Here is an 18879-nt window from a genome sequence, read left to right on the forward strand (position 1 = left end):
CTTTCTTCTTATCCATCATTATCTCCTGCCTGGATCCTCAGCCTTCCTGCTCCCCTTCTTGTTCCCAATTCAATTCATCTCCACCCAGGAGCCAGAGTGGATCTTTCTAAAATTTCAGTTGGACATACCTGTCTCTCTTTAAAATCATTCAGTGCCTCCTCACTCCCTTAATAAAAAGCTTGGATTCCTCACCATTGGTTTTTAAGGCCATCTTTTACCTGGATCCTACTTAATGTTCTAGCTCCATTCTTACCTCTCTTCTCTCCCTTACATTAAGGCACTTCCAAACATATTAAACTTGTTGCTTTGCTTTCTTTCACCTTGGTATCTTTTACTTGTTTTCACTGTCTGAGACTCTTCTTTTTCTCCTGGCTAAGTTATACTCACTTTTTATATCCTGACTTAAATTCCGCTTTCTTGGAAGAACGGACATAGCACCTGCTTAGTACTCTGCCTTCACCAGTTCTCATTCCTACATCTGGAATATAATATAAAGAGCACAGGATTTGGACTGGAGTGGGAAGGCCAAGGTTTGACTCCTAATCTTTGCTATGCAATTTCGTGGAAATAACCCCTTCAGCCCTAGTTTATCTCTAAAATGGGATAATGATACTTTTTTGCAAGCCTATTGAAAGAGTTCATTGGCATATATAGAAGGATTCTGTAAGCACTAATGTGCCATGCTCATTTAAATTGCTGTTATTATTAGTGCTGCTGCTCCTGCCATGCCTCTCTTCTTCTTCCTTACTGCCCACCACCCCCATCCCTATCAGTCTTTCTGCAGTGTCTTAAATGGGACTTGGGTTTTGTTTTTGTTTTTGTTTTTTTGTTTAAAGATTTTATTTATATATTTGCAAGAGAGAGAGAGAGCACGAGTGAGTGCGCATAAGCTGGGGAAGAGGCAGAGGGAGAGAGAGAAGCAGGCTCCCCAGTGAGCAGGGAGCAGATGTGGGGCTTGATTCCAGGACCCTGGAACCATGACCAGCACCCAAAGCAGATGCTAAACTGACTGAGCCACCCACGTGCCCCTGTTTGTTTGTTTTTTTTAGGGGACGAAGACTTTACCAAAGAGATAACAGATCTATTTTCCCAGCTGCATGTCTCCTCCAAACCTGAGAAACTTGCGAGGGTAAGTTATTACTTGGTAATTTTCATTTTATTTTTAACTTGTGTTGATTTAGTAGATAAAGAATATAAGATTCTAACTTCGTGGCAAGGGTGTCAACAAACTGGGGGTATATTCTGAGTTCCATACCTTCTACCTGCCTCCTGCTATCACAGGTTAGCATGCAGATCTCACATCTGCCCTGCCTGCCCCACACTTCTGCCACCCTCACCTGTTTTCATGTGGAATGCTGCTTATCTGAAAGCTCTTATTAGGCCACAGGGTTGGCAGCCTTTGTGAGACCAGTGGGCTCCCCTCAATTGTGGTCTCCCTCTTCTCAGAACTCTGAGTGATTCAAAGATGATGGAATGTGGCCCCAGCCCTTATGGACTGGATGGAGGTTATCATTTCCCATAGCACAGTGACCCTTTAGCTTGTGCAAATGAGAGTCCCTTGGCCCAGGCCTTGGTCTTTGATGGTGATGTCTGAGCTATCTTCACACATTTGGAACATGAGGGGCTTTAGTCAAAGTCAGCAGGGAGGGTCTGTTTTCAGAGCAATACTCACCTAGCGTATATGCCAGGGCCAGCTCATGGGACACTATCCACTGGGTCTTGAGCTGCTTGCTGCCTCTTCACCATCCTCTCCCAATCTCTGGAAACATCTCTGGACCAGTTAATGGCAGGCACACGTTGCTGCCTGGCCGGGATAGCCATGATAGTCGCTTGCATACCGCAGGGCAAGGAATGTGATGCTTGACTTGCTAGCCCACTCTGTCATGCCCGGTGAAAATGCTACATTCCCCAGGAAGATTTTCAGGTCATCCCCAGGCAGCTCATCTTCTTTGTCTCACCTGTAGCACTTGACCTCAGCACTTCTAGCTTGTATCATCGTAATGTTTTTTGATTTGGAAATAATATCAAATTTAGAGAAAAGTTGCCCAAATATAGCAAATAAAATTCAATATCTTTTATGCAGATACATCCTTTGTTAACAGTTAACTCCATACATTAAATCATTTGTGTTTGAGCATTTGTTCTCTCATTACATCTCCTATCCCTTCTCCCCCTTTTCCCCTTCTTCCCTTTCTCCCCCATACAGCACCACACACGTACACATGCACACATGTATGTTGTTATTATTGGGACTGTTTGGGGGAATTAATTGTAAATGTGATAGCCCTTTACTCATAAATATTTTAATATGTACCTGCTAAGAATACAGATATTTCCTTATGTCACCACAGTAGTTCTCACCTGCTGTAAACTTAACATTGACACCATATTTTTTTTTTACAGATTTATTAGAGAGAGAGTAAGAGAGCAAGAGCGTGAGCAGGGGAAGGGCCAGAGGGAAAGGGAGAAGCAGACTCCCCACTGAGTAGGGAGCTTGACTCAGGGCTCGATCCCAGGACCCAGAGATCATGACCTGAACTGTAGACAGAGGCTTAATGGACTGAGCCACCCAGGCATCCCTGATACCATATTTTTATTTAATCTCTTGTCCACTTGTCCACATTCTGGTTTTGGCAGTTGGCCCAACAATGTCCTTTGTATCAAATTTTTTCGTCTAACATTGGAGCTAGTACATAATCATGAATTGTGTTTAGTTGTCAAGTACTTTTATTCTCTTTTAATCTGGAGTAGTTCCTCATCTTTCCTTGTCTTTTATGATGAGAAATACAGACTCCTTTCCCCCTATATAAAAATAGAGTATTCCTCATTTGGGGTTTGTCTGGTGTTTTCTCATGAGTAAAGTCAGGTTATGTCTTCCCAAGCAAGACACTTCATAAGCGACATTGTATCCTTCCCAGGCTATCACACCTATAGCACATGATGTCCATCTTCCCCTTATTGTAATGTGTTGCCTGGTTTCTCACTGTATTATTACAATTTTTCCTCTGTGGTACTAATAAACTTTCTGTGGAAGACATTTTAAGACCAACAAATACCCTGATTCTCATAATTTCCCTCCTAGATTTAGCATCTATGCATGATTCTTGCTGCATCAGTGTTTACTGTGATGGTTGCAAAATGTTGATGTGTTCTAACCCCAGCATTTGCTCCACATTTATCAGTTGGCTTTGGCATTCTACTATAGTTATGAGCTCTCCTTTCTCCTTTTTCTTTATTTATTATCTGTTATTTAATATGATCGCACAGGTTTCAGTTTTTTCCTTTGGTTTGTGATTCATTACTGTTTTAGTTAGTTTGGTATTCAGATTGTCCTTCAAATGGACTCCTGTGTGACATGCACTTATCATTGTTTGGAGTATTTCCTTATTTTCTGTCATAACAAGATATCCTGGGCTCACTTTGTACCTTCCATATGCCATCCCTGGAATCAGCCATTTCTTCAAGGAGCCATACTTCCTTTTTTTTTTTTTTAAGATTTTTATTTATTTATTTGACAGAGAGAAAGAGAGAGAGAGAGAGATCACAAGTAGGCAGAGAGGTAGGCAGAGAGAGGAGGAAGCAGGCTCACTGCTGAGCAGAGAGCCCGATGCGGGGCTCGATCCCAAGACCCTGAGATCATGACCCGAGCCGAAGGCAGAGGCTTGACCCACTGAGCCACCCAGGCGCCCCCATACTTCCTTTTTAATAGTACAGGCTAAGATGTGAGTAGTGGGTGTGTCTTCTTCACTGCTATGCTGTCTTTGCTTCTAGGCCTTGTGGGCAGAGCTAGGAAATGTACTCACGTATACACACCCCTGTATTTGTACATGTACATACATACATATGTTAGAGATCATGAGTTCATCCTGGCAACTCCCAATTTCAGTCCATCCCAGCAGGGTTCTTCCTGCCTTGCCTTTCCTCATGACACGTTTGTGTTTCTCTTCTTCCACAGAAAGAACCCCATCTCCCAACATTAGTGCATGTCCTTATTTCCTCAGTTCTGTAATGCATCTGAAATAGTTTCATTGCTTTGCCCATTCTACTATAAAAACAACCTATGGAAAGAATATATGGTTTATTTGCTATCCCCATGTTAATTTAATTTTTGAATATATAGAGTATTATCATGTTTCCGAAAGTCAAAACTGTATAATTCCCATCCATTCCATTTTCCCTTCTCCTTTTAGATATTAAACTTTCTTGCTTTTTGGCGTGTCCTTATGTTTCTTTTTTTAGATAAGTAGATGTATTTTAAAGATAAGCAGATATATTTTCTTCTTATACAAAAGTTAACATGCTGTGTATGTTCTTTAGCATTTTGCTTTCCTCTCTTAACCTTATGCATATGTATTTTTATAAAAGTGTCATAAGTTGTTTTTATTTGTTTTTTTAAATGTGTATACCTTACCTCCCATCCTAAATCTTTTTTTTTTTTTTTAAGACTTATTTATTTGAGGGATAGAGAGAAAGAATATGATCTGAGCCGAAATCAAGAGTCGAATGCTTAACTGACTGAGCTACCTGGGTGCCCCACCTTCCATCCTAAATCTTAAATTTCTTCAAGGCTAGATCTTTGCTTTATTGGTCCTTAAAATCCCAAATGTACTATTTCTTACTTTGTGGTGTTGAGTAAGTTGTTTATCCTCTTTATGAGAAAAGGATGATATAGAGTTCTTGTGAAGAATTAATGTGTTAGTTAATACACACAAAACTTATGGAGTCCCTGACTCATTGTAAATGCTCACCATTAATGGTCCTATATATAGAAGCTAGCCTCATGTATTATACATTCAAGTATTTGATAAATACACATATGTCAATTAACTTTATTTTGCTAGGTGCTAGGGAAATAGTAATTAATAAAACATAATTTATGTACTCAAGGAGACCATAATAATAAGTTATTTTAAAAAAGCAAGTAACCCCTTGGCTGTTTGGTACTACTAGTCATTCTCTGGAAGCAGTCTTCACATTGTTTACATTTTGGGTGTCGAGTCATAAGAGGTAGAATAGTTAAAGATCAGGGCCTGATTTTCCCCAAGGGTTTATATGGGAGACTGTGTCATAAAGGGGAAAAGCAATGAAGCAGGAGTCTGAGAACACAGTTCTGATTCTTATTCTGATACTTGTGGTGTGGGCAAATCCCATTTCTTTTCTAAGCCTCATTTTTTTTTTTTTCCAACTGATAAAAAAATAAGTGGTTGGAGAAGCTAAGCTCCAAGGTGCCGTTTAATTCCTAAGTCTCCAGGCCTCTCCAGTGGGAAGGTCCAGACTGAATTCTGGGTGTGAGGCCTGGGTAGCATTGCTGATTTTCAAAAGGTATAATAAATTACCTTGATTTGGCACAGTAGTTCATAATGACTTCAAGAGCAGTCATTCTGAGTATGTGCTATGCCTACTTAAACATCTCCTTTAAATGTACTACATTTATGATACTAGTTTTCTTCTTTTGTGTGGCCTTATCTCTTAATTTTTCTTTCTTCTTTTAATCTGAGATAAATCAATCCCTGGTTTTTCTCTCATTTTATCTCTTCAAAGGAATTGCAGAGCATTTCCCATACTATTTAGATTGTTAGTCATCTGTTAGGATTCTTTCCAGCCTCATCTCTCACTGTTCCTCTTCTCTCAAAATCTCACCACTCCCAACCTCATCTTCTACCATGCTTCTCCCATATTGGTCTTCCTTCTGTTCCTTCAGTACACCCACCTGATTTTCCTATGCTTATAGCTCTCATTGTCTAAATATTTGCATGGCTGACTCCTTTTAAACTTCAGATTTTGGCTCAAATTTCACTCCTCGAGACCCTCCTAACCACCCAAGCCAAGTCTGCCTTCTCTTCCAGTCCATCTTTCCATCTCTCCATTTTATTTTCTTTGCTAATTTGTTAGTTTGTTAATTGTCTTTCTGTACTAGAGTAGAGAAGAACAGGACTATGGTTTATATTAGTCGCCACTGTATTCCCAGCACCTAGAACAGCGTGTAGTAAATATTTATAATGGATGAACTAATTAATAAAGGCCCCATCTGTGCTGGTCTTACGAGTTGCTTCACAGTTTTTTCAGCATACTTTGAGTTTTCTTGTTTCCAATCTTTTATATAGTTACTATTTTTTTTTTAAAGATTTTATTTATTTATTTGACAGAGATCACAAGTAGACGGAGAGGCAGGCAGAGAGAGAGAGAGAGAGAGAGAGGGAAGCAGGCTCCCTGCTGAGCAGAGAGCCCGATGCGGGACTCGATCCCAGGACCCTGAGATCATGACCTGAGCCGAAGGCAGCGGCTTAACCCACTGAGCCACCCAGGCGCCCCTAGTTACTATTTTTTTAATTTGAGAGGTTAATGCAGAGGTTAACGCGAGTTAATGCAAGTTCTGATCTGAACTTATAGATCAGAGGCAGATTGTTCTTGAGGTTTTTATGGGAGTTCCTGTGTCATAGGAGAAAGAACCTTTCAGTGAATGTCTGGGTACATGGGTTCTGCTCTAGGTCATTCATGATTTAGCCTTGGGTGTAGCCCCATCTGTTGATTTTAAAGGCTCAACCTCAGTGCTGTATGTGTAATAAAACCTGTGATTTTCATTTCTCAGCTGGAATGACTCTTACAGTCTTCTTTGGATTCCTAATTGCCTAGTTACAGCTCTGAATGCATTCTGTCTGTATAAAGTTCCTCAAGTGGATGCCTTCATTTAATGACAATAAACCTTTTCTTAGAAGCCAGGACACACTCAGTTATAAATGACAGAAACTGTAGTCAGACTGGCTTAAGAAAAAAGGGGCATTCATTGGCTCAAGAAACTAGAAAATCAAAGGGCAAGACTGACTTCAGGCATGGCTCTCTACCCAGGAACTCTATACCAATCCCCACACCAATCTCTTGACTCTGCTTTCTTCTGTTTTGGCTTTATTCTTAGAGAATCTTTTCCACTTGCCGGTAGGATAACCACTGGTAACTTCAGGGTGACTTTTTTCCATTTGAGTAACTCCAACAGAAGTACCTCCAACAGTAATTTTATCAGATGTCTTGAAACTGATGCTCATTGACCTCGGTTGGGCTCACTTTTCCATCCATGAAGTAATCGGTGTATGAACAGGGGGATTAATATTCTTGGTAACTAAACCTGAATTATTTGCCAACCCTTAGAGCCAGAGGGTGGAAGCAACCCTACCCAAACCACATGAGCTGAGAAAAATCTGGAACCTCCTACCAAAAGAAAGGAGGTATGAATGCTGGCTAGGTAAAAACAGTTGGTATCCTCCGTAGTGTGCAGGCACTGGGTGTGTAAATTGAATTAAGACAGTTTGTAACCATCCTATAGCAATGTTGTTTATGTAGGAGATACGCACATTTAATTTCAGTGTCTTTTCGTAAGTACTAAGTTGAAGGGGTGTTCAGGGGACTGTGGACATAGAACAGGGTTGTTTAGGTGCCCAGTCTCCTGGAAGGTTTTTGAAGGTTACCCGGAAAGAACAATGTCTGGTTGGAGGACTGAAAGAAAACTAAGAGCTGCCTTTATTTAGAGAAAAGAAAAGGGTGAGGAAGGGCTTTCTAACCTAAGGGAATAGAATGAACGAAGAATGGGGCACATTACAGGTCATTATTATCAGATCTTAAAATGGAAAGTGGTCAGAGATGAAGCTGGAGAAGTAGGTAGGGTCTAGGTCATGGGTACTTCTTTAGTCATGCATAAGATCATGTTCTTATGATCATGGGGATTGATGGGGAGCCATTGAAGGGAAGCCATTGAAGGGAAGAGGAATGATCAGCCTATAACATATCCTAATATATATGTCCAGCAAACAGTTGGAATATGTCATTTCAGAAGAGGTCAGTGCTGGAAATAAGGATTTAGGAGTTTGCAGCAGGTAGAGAATACTTAAAATTATAGAATCAGGATGGGTTGAGGGAAGAGGAATAGGGTGAGACAAGTTGAGGGCTAGGCTAGAACTCCAGGTGATGCTGTGTTTAAGGGGCCGAAAAACAAGGATCAGTACATACAAGAGCCTAAGGAGGAATGCTTGTAAGGGTGGAGGCAGAACTGGAAGATGGTGGTATTAGAAAATCAAAGAAAACTGGAAACAACTCAAAGGCCCATCATCAGGAAAATGGCAAATTATGGTATATGTATAAAATGAACTACCACACAGCAAGAAGTAAGAATCAGCAATTGACACTTGCAGTAGCATGGATAAGCCTAACAGACAGTATGTTAGGTATAAGAAGCCAAACACAAATTAGAAAGGATTTAAGATCTCATTTGTATGCATTTTAAAGACAGGTGAAATTAATTTACAGTGAGACAGAAGAACCATTACCTTTGGGCAAGGGGAACAGTGACTCGGTTTGAGCAGAATTTTTTTTTTAAATATTATTTATTTGACACAGAGAGAGAGATCACAAGTAGGCAGAGAGGCAAGCAGAGAGAAGGGGAAGCAGACTCCCCGGGAAGCAGAGAGGCTGACATGGGGCTCGATCACAGGCCCCTGAGATCATGACTTGAGCTGAAGGTAGAGGCTTGACCCACTGAGTCACCCAGGTGCCCCTGGTTTAAGCAGTATTGACTTGGAAGGGACATGAGGGGACCTTCTAAATGCTAGGGTGATGGGAATGTTCCAGATCTTGATCTAGGTTGCAGTTACAAAGGCATATACACATGGGAACATTTCTTGAATTGTGCTCTGAAGATTTGTGCACTTTATGTAAGTTATACCTCAGTTTTCAAGAAGGCCAAAGGATTAGAGAATTTCAAGAAGGAATGAGTGGACCGTAGTGTTAGGTGTTGTCAAGAGAAGTACTAAGGTAAGTAGATAGGTGTATGATAAATGTATGTTTGGGTGAGAACAATAGTGCTGACTTACATGATGCTAACATATTTCTGGTAGGTGCACAATGTATATAGTCACCTTTTGGTGAGCTGAATTGAATTGTTGATGGGCAGTAATCTTTTTCTTATTTAGGCAAGAAATACTGCCTACGAATGGATCAATACATCTCTGGCCAAGCCATTAGAAGAGAAGGAAGAAGGAGAGAAACAGTTGGAAACAGAAAAAACTGACCAAATCAATAAAAATTCAATAGAGGTACCAAAGCAACTAAACCTTTTTTTCTTTTTTAATGGTGTGGAGATGTTGGTATCACGATCAGGGACGTAGGCACCTTCTGTTTTGTTGCATCACTACTCATCATTTCAACCTTGTAATCCAAGATTGTAGTAGCCTTGTTCCAGACTCTAGAATGAAAGAAGGAGTGAAGAAAAAGAGACTAAAGGTTTGTGTGTGTTGGATGTATCATGAGGAAAGTCCCAGAAGCTGCTATAAGCCCCTTTTTATCTAAATCTTTTGGCCAAATCTTAGTCACGTGGTCACACCTGACTTCAGGGGAGCTTCTGTTTTTGTAGTTATGAGCCCAGCTTGTAAAATGACATCCCTGCCCTGGTAGAACAGGAGGTTTACTGAAGGGCAGCTACTGGTCTCTGCAGCTTTCAAGATACCGAATCCTCCAGTATGAGAGAAGCAAGCTGACAGCATTTCCTCTGGGCTCAAAACAAAACAAAACAAAACCCAATGCCTTGTTTTGTTTTTCTGTTCAGGATATCCATGCATTTGCAATCCGGAGCCTAGCAGAACTGACTGCCTGTTCAATTGAACTGTTTCACAAAACAGCAGCTCTGGTTCTGCATGGCCAGAAGCAGGAAGTGACCGCCATAGAAAGGAGCAGAGCTCTTTCCCAGTAAGTATAAAGGGTATTCCTGTAAAGGGTGCAAATTGATCAGAGTTTTCTCAGCTTCCTTCCAAAGTTTTAAGAAACTTCCCTCTCAACAAGATGCTATTCTCAGGTTAGAGATTTGTTCATTTTGGGTTTTAGTTATTAAGTAGCCGAAGGGGTTATTTCTTTTCATTGACCCATAAATCTACATTATAAATGTTTTTATTAACTGGTTGTTTTAGTAATTATTTTTTATTGTTGATAATCTGAAAACTATTTCTCAGATACTGGTTTTAATAAAATTTTACATAAATAAAAACAGTAGTTCTTTTTTAATTTTTTTTTTAAGATTTTATTTATTTATTTGACAGAGGGAGAGAGAGTAGTGCACAAACAGTGGGAGCGTGAGGCAGAGGGAGAGGGAGAAGCAGGCTCCCTGCTTAGTAGAGAGCCTGACATGGGCCAGGACCCTGGGATCATGACCTGAGCCAAAGGCAGAGGCTTAACAGACCGAGCCACCCAGGTGCCCCAAAACAGAGAATAGTTCTAAGAACCTCAATTCTTAATAATGGTTATATTCATTATTGGGAGCTAATTATGTGCTAGGCACCATGCTAAGGGACTTAGCATGTATCATTTCTAATTTTTACAGTAATTCTAAAGGTAAACGATTAGTCCTGCTTTGAAGAAAATAAACACACTCAAGAAAAATGAAATAATCTGCCCAGTTTCTGCAGACAGGGATTTAATCCCAGGCCAGGCTAAGTCCCTAAGCCCCCTTTCCCACCATATTGATGATTTTGAATAAAAATTTCAAAAATAATAGAAAATAGATAATCATAAGAGAAAAAAATACATCTGCTGCTTTCTAAATAAATCTAATTAAATAATGAGAATTTTCATTGGAAAAAAAAAATTTGTGAGAATGTTTGGTGTGTTAGGATTGGGAGGGACCCTTGATGTTTTCCAGACCTATACTTCACTGTTCTCTGACATCCCACAACAGAGGGCTGGTTTTGTCTTCAACATACTTAGGATGAGGAACTCGACTTCATGGTGTCCTGTTCTTTGGAAAAGTGGCTATTTCTGCTTGTCCACCTCTATACCTGTGTTTATATGTACACACACATATATATGTTTGTGTACAGTAGGTGTATTTGTGTATAAACACACACACATATGTATAGTCTCCCCATTAATCATCAAATAAGTTAGAATCCATGGAGGGGCGCCTGGGTGGCTCTGTGTTCGGCTCAGGTCATGATCTCGGGGTCCTGGGATTGAGCCTCGAGTCGGGCTCTCTGCTCAGCGGGGAGTCTGCTTCCTCCCTCTCTCTCTGCCTGCCTCTCTGCCTACTTGTGATCTCTGACTGTCAAATAAATAAATAAAATCTTTAAAAAAAAAAAGAAAAAGAAAAGAATCCATGGAAACTGGGCCTTTGCTTGTTTACTGATAAATCCCCAAAGCTTAGTTGGTATATAGAAGACTTCCAATAAATATTTCTTGAATGAATGCATGCATATTTATTTTAACTACATTTGTGAATGGAATATAAGATCTTTTAAGTGCTGTCTTATCTCCTTAAAATGTATGTTCATTATTTCCTTTCACTTAACTTGAAAATCTAGTGCTTTCTAGAGGATTTTGCAGAAAAAATGATTTTCCAAGGACTGAGACTCCTCTTTCTGTAGCATGAATGCCTGCTCAAGTGGGTCCCCAGATACATTAGGTAGCTGATGAAGGCATATTTACTGCCTTTAAAAAAAGCTTTCTTCTTTGACATTTACTACCAGGAGTGATCTGTTTTCTTATAGTTGTTAAATATGCTTATTTAAAAAAAAGAGAGAGAGAGAAAAGCAAAAAGAGGAGCCTTCCTGACTTTGCTCACTTCTTTCCTAGGATGACAGTTGTGTTGTGTAAAGAGTTGTCTTCTCTGTCCAAAGAGTTTACTACCTGCCTAACAACTGCTGGGGTAAGAATTCTTGCCTTTTATTGGGCTAATGTCTGTTCTGTGGGCTTTTTTAAAACAGCTCTATTAATATAAAATTTTCATACCATAAAATGTTCCCATTTCAAGTGTACCATTTAGTGGTTTTTAGTATATTTACTGAGTTGTGCAACCATGACCATAATCTAATTTTAGATAGTTTTCATCATCCCCTAGAAAACCTTATACCATTAGCAGTTGCTCCCATTCCCTTCCCCTCCACACTTTACTAGTGCTAAACATCACTAATCTGCTTTCCATCTATAGATTTGCCTGTTCTGGACATTTCATATATATGGTATCATACAACATGTGGTATTTTGTGGCTGATTTCTTTCAGTTAGCCTAATGTTTTTGAGGTTCATCCACATTGTAGCATGTATCAGTACTTATTTTTATAACCAAATAATCTTTTATGGACATATACCACATTTTTCTGTTCATCAATTCATAGACATTTAGATTATTTCCATTTTTCAGCTATTTGAGTAATGTTGCTACAGACATGCATGTGTGCTTTCCTTTCTCTTGGATAGGTAGGAGTGGGATTGCTGGGTCATATGGGCGATATGGGCCATTGAATAACTGCCAAACTGTTTCACAAAGTGGCTGTACCATGTTACATTCTTGCAAGCAATGTAGGAAAGTTCCAGTTTCTCCACATCCTTGTCAACACTTGCCGTTGTCCATTGTTTTTTGTTTTTGTTTTGTTTTTAAATTTTAGCCATCCTAGTAGGTATCAAGTGGTATCTCATTGCAGCTTTTATTTGCATTTCCCTGATGGCTAATGATGTTGAACATCTTTTCATGTATTGTTGGCCATTTGTATGTCTTCTTTAGAGAAATGTCTTTTCTAGTTTTGCCTACTTTCAGATTTGGTTTTTTAAAAGTTATTTTATAAATTGGGTTATTTATTTCATTATGTATCTTTCTGTCATTTATTATTTTAATTATTTGTCTTTTTATTACTTACTATTGTTGAGTTGTAAAAATGCTTTATATATTCTGGGCATAAGTTCGTTATGAGATACATGATATACACGTATTTTCTCCCAGGCCATGGGTTGTTTTGTTTTGTTTTGTTTTTCTTTCTTGGTAGTGTCTTTGCACAAAAGTTTTTAATATTTGTCTAGTTTGTCATTGTTCTCTTTTATCACTGTTCAGTACTTTGGGTATATTGTATCTAAAGAATCTTTGCCTAACTCAAGATCATGAAGATTTACTCCTGTGTTTTCTTCTAAGTGTTTTATTGTAGCTCTTACTTGTATGTCTATAATCCATTTTGAGTTAATTTTTTATGTAGGGTACGAGGTGGGGGTGCACTTTCCTTCTTTTGCATGTGGATTTCTAGTCGTCTCAGCACTATTTGGTAAAAAGCATTTCCATATTGAATTGTCTTGGCCCTTTTGTCAAAAACAATCATAGATATACAGGTTTATTTCTGGACTCTCATTTCTGTTTTACTGGTTTTATGTGTGTGTATCCATATGCCAGTTCCATTTTGTCTTAATTACTGTAACTTTGTGGTAAGGTTTGAAGTCAAGATTGTAAATCTTCCAACTTTTTCAAGATCTTTTATCTTTTTGGGGCCCATGCATTTTCATGTGAATTTTAGGATCACCTTGTCTTTGTTTAGCTGATTTTTGCGACTTATTTTTGTTTTCTCCTTTTATGAAATTTGCAGTATATTTTGTGCTACTCTTTGATTCCTGTACTGGAAACGTAGGCCTTGATAAAATAAAACCCCCAACGTTTGGCAGTATATTTTGTGCTACTCTTTGATTCCTGTACTGGAAATGTAGTCCTTGATAAAATAAAAACCCCAACATTTGGCTCTAGGTTGTTTTTTTTTTTTTAAGATTTTATTTATTTATTTGTCACAGAGAGAGAGATCACAAGGAGGCAGAGCAGCAGGCAGAGATGAGGGGGAAGCAGGCTCCCCACTGAGCAGAGAGCCCAGTATGGGGCTCCATGCGGTGCTCGATCCCAGGACCCTAAGATCATGACCTGAGCTGAAGGCAGAGGCTTAACCCACTGAGCAACCCAGGTGCCCCTGTTTGGCTCTAGTTTTAAGGAGCAATCCCTTACTTAGACTATAACGATCCTTATACTTTGCAGTTGCCAACCAGGAGTAGAGTTGTAATTAAAACAGCTAACTTTTTTTTCTTTCTTTTTAAAGGAATTGTAAAAATTTACTGAAGGTGTGTAAACTATAGAACATGATCAGAAATCAGTAACCACAAATTAGGATAAAATCAGGGCATTTTAAATGAGCAGATAAAAATCATTTTGTGGTAAAACCAGATTCATAGATACAAAGAACAGATTGGTTGTTGCCAGCGGTAGGGAGTAAAGGGTGGCCTAAATAGGTGAGGGGGATTTAAAGGTCTAAACTTGCAGTTATAAATAAGTTATAGGGTATAATTACAGTGTAGGATTGTAGTTAATAATTCTCTATTGCATATTCAAAAGTTGCTCAGAGAATAGATCTTGAAACTTCTTATCACAAGAAAAATATTTTGTAGCTATGTATGGTGACACATGTTAACTAGACTTATTGTGGTGATCATTTTACGGTTTACGTAGATACCAAATCTTGTACACCTGAAACTAGTATGGTGTTGTAATTCAGTTATGCCTCAATTTTTAAAAAATCACTTTGTGGTAAATATGTAAGTGTCAGTGTGGCAGCAGATTCTGGGCCTTTCAACTCATTTAAGAATGCAGTCCCAATTAATTTTTCTTTATGAGTTTAGGTTATTCCTGGAAGGGATAGTCCTGGGATATCTCTTTTCCCCTTAATATTGTCTTTAAAAGAGCTTCTGGGATTCTTAAAGTTAATCTTCTGAGGCCAAATCTTTTCATGTTTCATAAAGATACTTTAAACCTGCAAGTGAGCTATAAAGTGCTAACACATGAGTAATGTTTCCATGATGTATTTCCGTGTTTTTCAAACAGCCCATCTTAAAAACCATTTGAGTATTTTAAGCACATGTTCTGTATCTGCATATTCTGTTTTAAAATTGTTCTAAAGTTTCTGATCATATGTATCATTTCTACCCCTCTTCCAAAATGAAGATACTTTTTAAAGTCAATAAAAAAACTACAAAGGAATACACAGTCAATTGGACAGCACAGGAAGATAAAAAGAGGGAAATTTAAAGCACTTCCAGAGATCATGTTTTGCTCTTTCTCAGTCCAGACTTTTTCTGTGCTTAAATTATGTATGCGTGTGTGTGTGTGTGTGTGTGTGTTTCCAAGTGGGATCACACTCTGCCTACTGGTGCTCACTTAACAGTGTGTCTTCTATTCTAGGTCAAAGAAAAGGCAGACATCCTTAATCCCCTCATCACTGCAGTATTTCTAGAGGTCGGTAGTTAATTTTAAGTCTAACTTTTAGAGTATTATGTATTATTAATGAGCTCTTTTTCAGTCTTTAGTTTTTGGCTTTTTTTTTTTTTTTTATCAGATTGGTAATTTAGCCATACTGATGCAGTTATGACCAAAATGGTGTGTAGTTGACGCAAATTCCCTGTTGATTATTACAAAGCGTAATGATGAAGCTGCTGCGTAAAGCACAACCCGGCAGTAGGCTGTCGGTAGTCAGCACTGTCCACTGGCTGCTGATGGATGATCCTTAGTCATGAAATACCTTCTGGAGACCAGGGGTCAACTTGAAGGCTGAAAATTACAAACAGGCAAACACTGCTTCTGAAAGGACTAAAGTTTATACAGGGAAGACTTGTTACAAAACAAGACAAAACATTCCTTGCTAAGAAATTTGCTTTGTTTTGTCAAAGGTGCCTGTGTTTACAGAATCCTCATCAGTCCGTTAGATCTAAGGAAGGGGGTGGGTTAAGTCCTTGGGAAAGGGGAATGTAAGAGGATCACATGATGGATTATATTGCCTCCTTGTGCAACCCTTTCTGTATTCCAAATTTTAAAAACTCTGTCTTGTCAGTTATGCAAACAATTTAGATGTTTGATACTCTGTTTAAAATATATTTATGTAAGTCAGGGGAGATAATTGGTTAGGTTTTAAATAGGAATTGAAAAAAAGTTTTTTAACTATTGGACTATTACTTCTTTAGTTTTAAATTCTTTTAAAATTATCACCAAGGAAATGCCTTTAATTCGTTAACTGCACAGTTTCCCTTGAATATCAGAATAATTATTCTGATAATTAACACTTAGTGTTTTTGAAAAATTGTGATTTAGTAGGTGGCAGAGTAGTATAGGTGAGAAGTTTGCAAACCAGGAGTCTAGTCCTGTCCTGGGCCTCCCCTGATTTGACCCTGGACCACGCATTTACCTTCTTGACAATCTCATTATCTTTATATGCGATATAAGAGATCTAACCAGATGATCTCTGAGACCTCTTTTGGTTGGAAAATTTGGCAGCAAATGTCACATTAAAGTTTAAATAGGGGTACATGCTATTGATAAATCCAAAAAAGGTTAAGTCACTTAATAGGTTTTCCTTATTGCTATTTCGATTTGGTTGTTCTTGATTACATATCTGAAACACTATTGTCCTTTTAATTGTACATTTTTATCTTAATGTAATGAGCTCTCTATTTTTCTCCTGGAAGATTAGAACTTGTTAGATATTAATGAAGTCTGGAAAACTCTGAGCATGGTAATTCCATGATGCTTCTCATAAATATGTCTGTTATACCACATAGAAATTTATCTATACTTATCATCTGAAAGCAGTTTTCCTTGTTCGTATTTGTAGTCTCTGTCTTGTATTCACTAATTTTATTGAGTCCATGGAAGAAGAGCTGTCATAGTGGACTGAAAATCCGGTTCGTGTAAGAGTCATAGCCTTCTAAAGTCCTTTGAGTAATTGACTAAAAGGTTGTGACAGAACCTACCCATTTAGTAGAGGAATAAATAAACTTCAAATGCCAAATTCAAGCAGGATGTCAAAGAACAGCTACCATTTCAGATGGGCAAGTTGGACAAAAATGCTGATACTCTTTTTTGGTACTGTCATATCTTTTTTTTTTTTTTACCTTTTTTTTTTTTTTTATTATGTTACGTTAGTCACCATTCAGTACATCATTAGTTTTTGATACAGTGTTCCATGATTCATTGTTTGTGTATAACACCCAGTGCTGCATGCAGTACTTGCCCTCCTTAATGGCCCAGTGATGGGTACTGTCATATCTTAAGAGCTAGATCATTCTTTCCTCTCTAACTTTAACTAACTTGAGTTTATGCTTTTGTTTGTCAGGTTACAGATTCAGTTAGATTGTACAAACTAATCTGGTTTTTTGTTGTCTTTTTAGTATATTTTCTCTTTTAAGTGACTGTGATATTTTCTTCCTTTCAATCTTGACAGGCCTCAAACAGTGCTTCCTATATTCAAGACGCCTTTCAGCTGCTCTTACCTGTACTGGAGATCTCTCTCATTGAGAGCAAAACTGAATTTCCAGAGGAATGAGCTGCAGGCCCAGGGCCTTTGTCAGAACACTGACGAACAGAGAAAATTCAACCCAAAACTTGTGACAGCCAAGAAATATCACTCTATTTTGGATACCCCTGTAGAAATGAAGGAGAAAGGATTATTTTAGTGTATAAAATTTAGGCAGGAGAGCAGGTTTAAAGGAGGTTTGTTGCCTTCACTGCTTGGCTAAAATATTCAGGTCTTCATACTGCCCTTCCAAGTTGTTAGAATTATTAAATTATTTGAGAAGAAACTTTTATGGGAAGTTCAAGAATAATAGCTCTAGGTAAAGGATAATGGGGTACTCGGGCAAAAATATTGGTCTTCCTTGGACATGATGCAAAACACTAACAGTTTTGTTATGGTTCCGTATGATTTAGCAGCCCACTGATAGACTTGTTGTGAAGCAAGAGAGAAACGACTTAGTATTCTACGATTCCTGTGCTTGATCTCTTGATGCCATTACCTTTCTCCTTTCTGTAATAAAATCTGTGGCTTTAGGAAAACAGTATATAGAAAGTCTAAATTCTTTGGACTTGGTTAGAAAGTTTCATTTGCTCTTTAATTCTAGTAGTTATTATGGCATGGAGGAGAAACATCTGAGGTATACACGAAGCTACATGAATTAACTACAGCAAAGTGCCCTTGGGCTTCAAATTGTTCTCCTGTCCTAAGGTAACAAGCTTCAAGTTGTAGTTGAACCCACTCAGCTGGGTTCTAGACAAACAAGTGCAGCTTAGAGAACCATTTCATGTTTGCGGGTATTCTGAGTCTCCAGGGTGTTTTTCATGTTTTTCATGCATACCTTATGTGCAGGGTAAATTCCCTAACAGCCAGCTCCAAAGGAGTATTGAAGCTCTTTTAGTAATGGGGTTTTTGTTATTTGATATTGTTGAAAGGGATTATGGAGTCCCATAGAAATCATTTGGAACAGGATTTAACCTGTAAGACACAATATGTTTCTCCTTATTCTTTTTTGTTTTGGTTTAATGTATTTCTTAGCATGTTTATAAATATAACTTTTATCCTTTATATCTTAAGCCTTCTTTTGCTCTCTTCAACAATGTAAGAGGCCACTAAAGTGTGATCTTCCTAAAAGTTTTTTGATATCCACTCTTTTTAAAAAATTCTCCCAACTTTATGGTTGGAGGTAACTATTGTGAGCTCTACTGCTCATCTTCTAAAATCTTTAAATAAAATGTAATAATTATGTTAATTGATCCTTTACTTACTTACTTTACTTACTTTTCCAAACATAAGCCCCAATATTTTTTTAGACCACAGAAATAGCAAAACAAGTCTCTAACATTGACTGATCTCAACACTATTTCTGTGTAATTGCCTTCTTTGGGGGAAGGGAGCAGTTTGTAAGCAAGGAGGAAATAAATAGATTTGGGCTAAAAAGATACCCCATTAGCACTAAAATGTTACTCTGCTTATATTCTGTTCAGATATGATCTGAAAACTTTTGGAACATTTCTTTTTAAGATAAATCTCACCCTTCCCAAAGTAAGTAATTCTGAAATTTCAGAAAAAACAGTTGCCTGTGGTTACTAAAGCTGGTGTCCCCAGTCCTGATTTGTTGCCTCAAGCCCAGTTGCTGTGTCTGAATCTGGTTTCGAAGCTGCTCACACTGCTGACCACCTGTTCAGACGCTTGTACAGTTGTGGCTTGCAGTTTTTACTTTTCAATCTAGAAACATAGCTAAGGTTTTTCTTTCAAGGAAAGGGATATA

At 38.3% G+C, this 18879-nt stretch overlaps 1 protein-coding gene across 3 annotated transcripts in view; it reads left to right on the forward strand.

Moving 5' to 3' along the window:
* Positions 1-18356, forward strand: part of LOC111140934 (family with sequence similarity 114 member A2) — a 34278-nt gene extending 15922 nt beyond the window's left edge. For all 3 annotated transcript variants that reach the window (XM_022493201.1, XM_022493200.1, XM_022493202.1), the window contains 6 exons: positions 1050-1129; positions 8958-9080; positions 9590-9729; positions 11605-11677; positions 15008-15061; positions 17040-18356. In XM_022493201.1, the coding sequence (XP_022348909.1) occupies positions 1050-1129; positions 8958-9080; positions 9590-9729; positions 11605-11677; positions 15008-15061; positions 17040-17141 (572 nt within the window). In that variant the 3' untranslated portion in view covers positions 17142-18356. The remainder of the gene's footprint in view (positions 1-1049; positions 1130-8957; positions 9081-9589; positions 9730-11604; positions 11678-15007; positions 15062-17039) is intronic.
* Positions 18357-18879: the final 523 nt, after the last annotated feature.

The sequence above is a fragment of the Enhydra lutris genome, unplaced genomic scaffold (assembly GCF_002288905.1).
Source record: "Enhydra lutris kenyoni isolate GAN:26980312 unplaced genomic scaffold, ASM228890v2 scaffoldscaffold5, whole genome shotgun sequence".
NCBI classification, from domain to species: domain Eukaryota; kingdom Metazoa; phylum Chordata; class Mammalia; order Carnivora; family Mustelidae; genus Enhydra; species Enhydra lutris.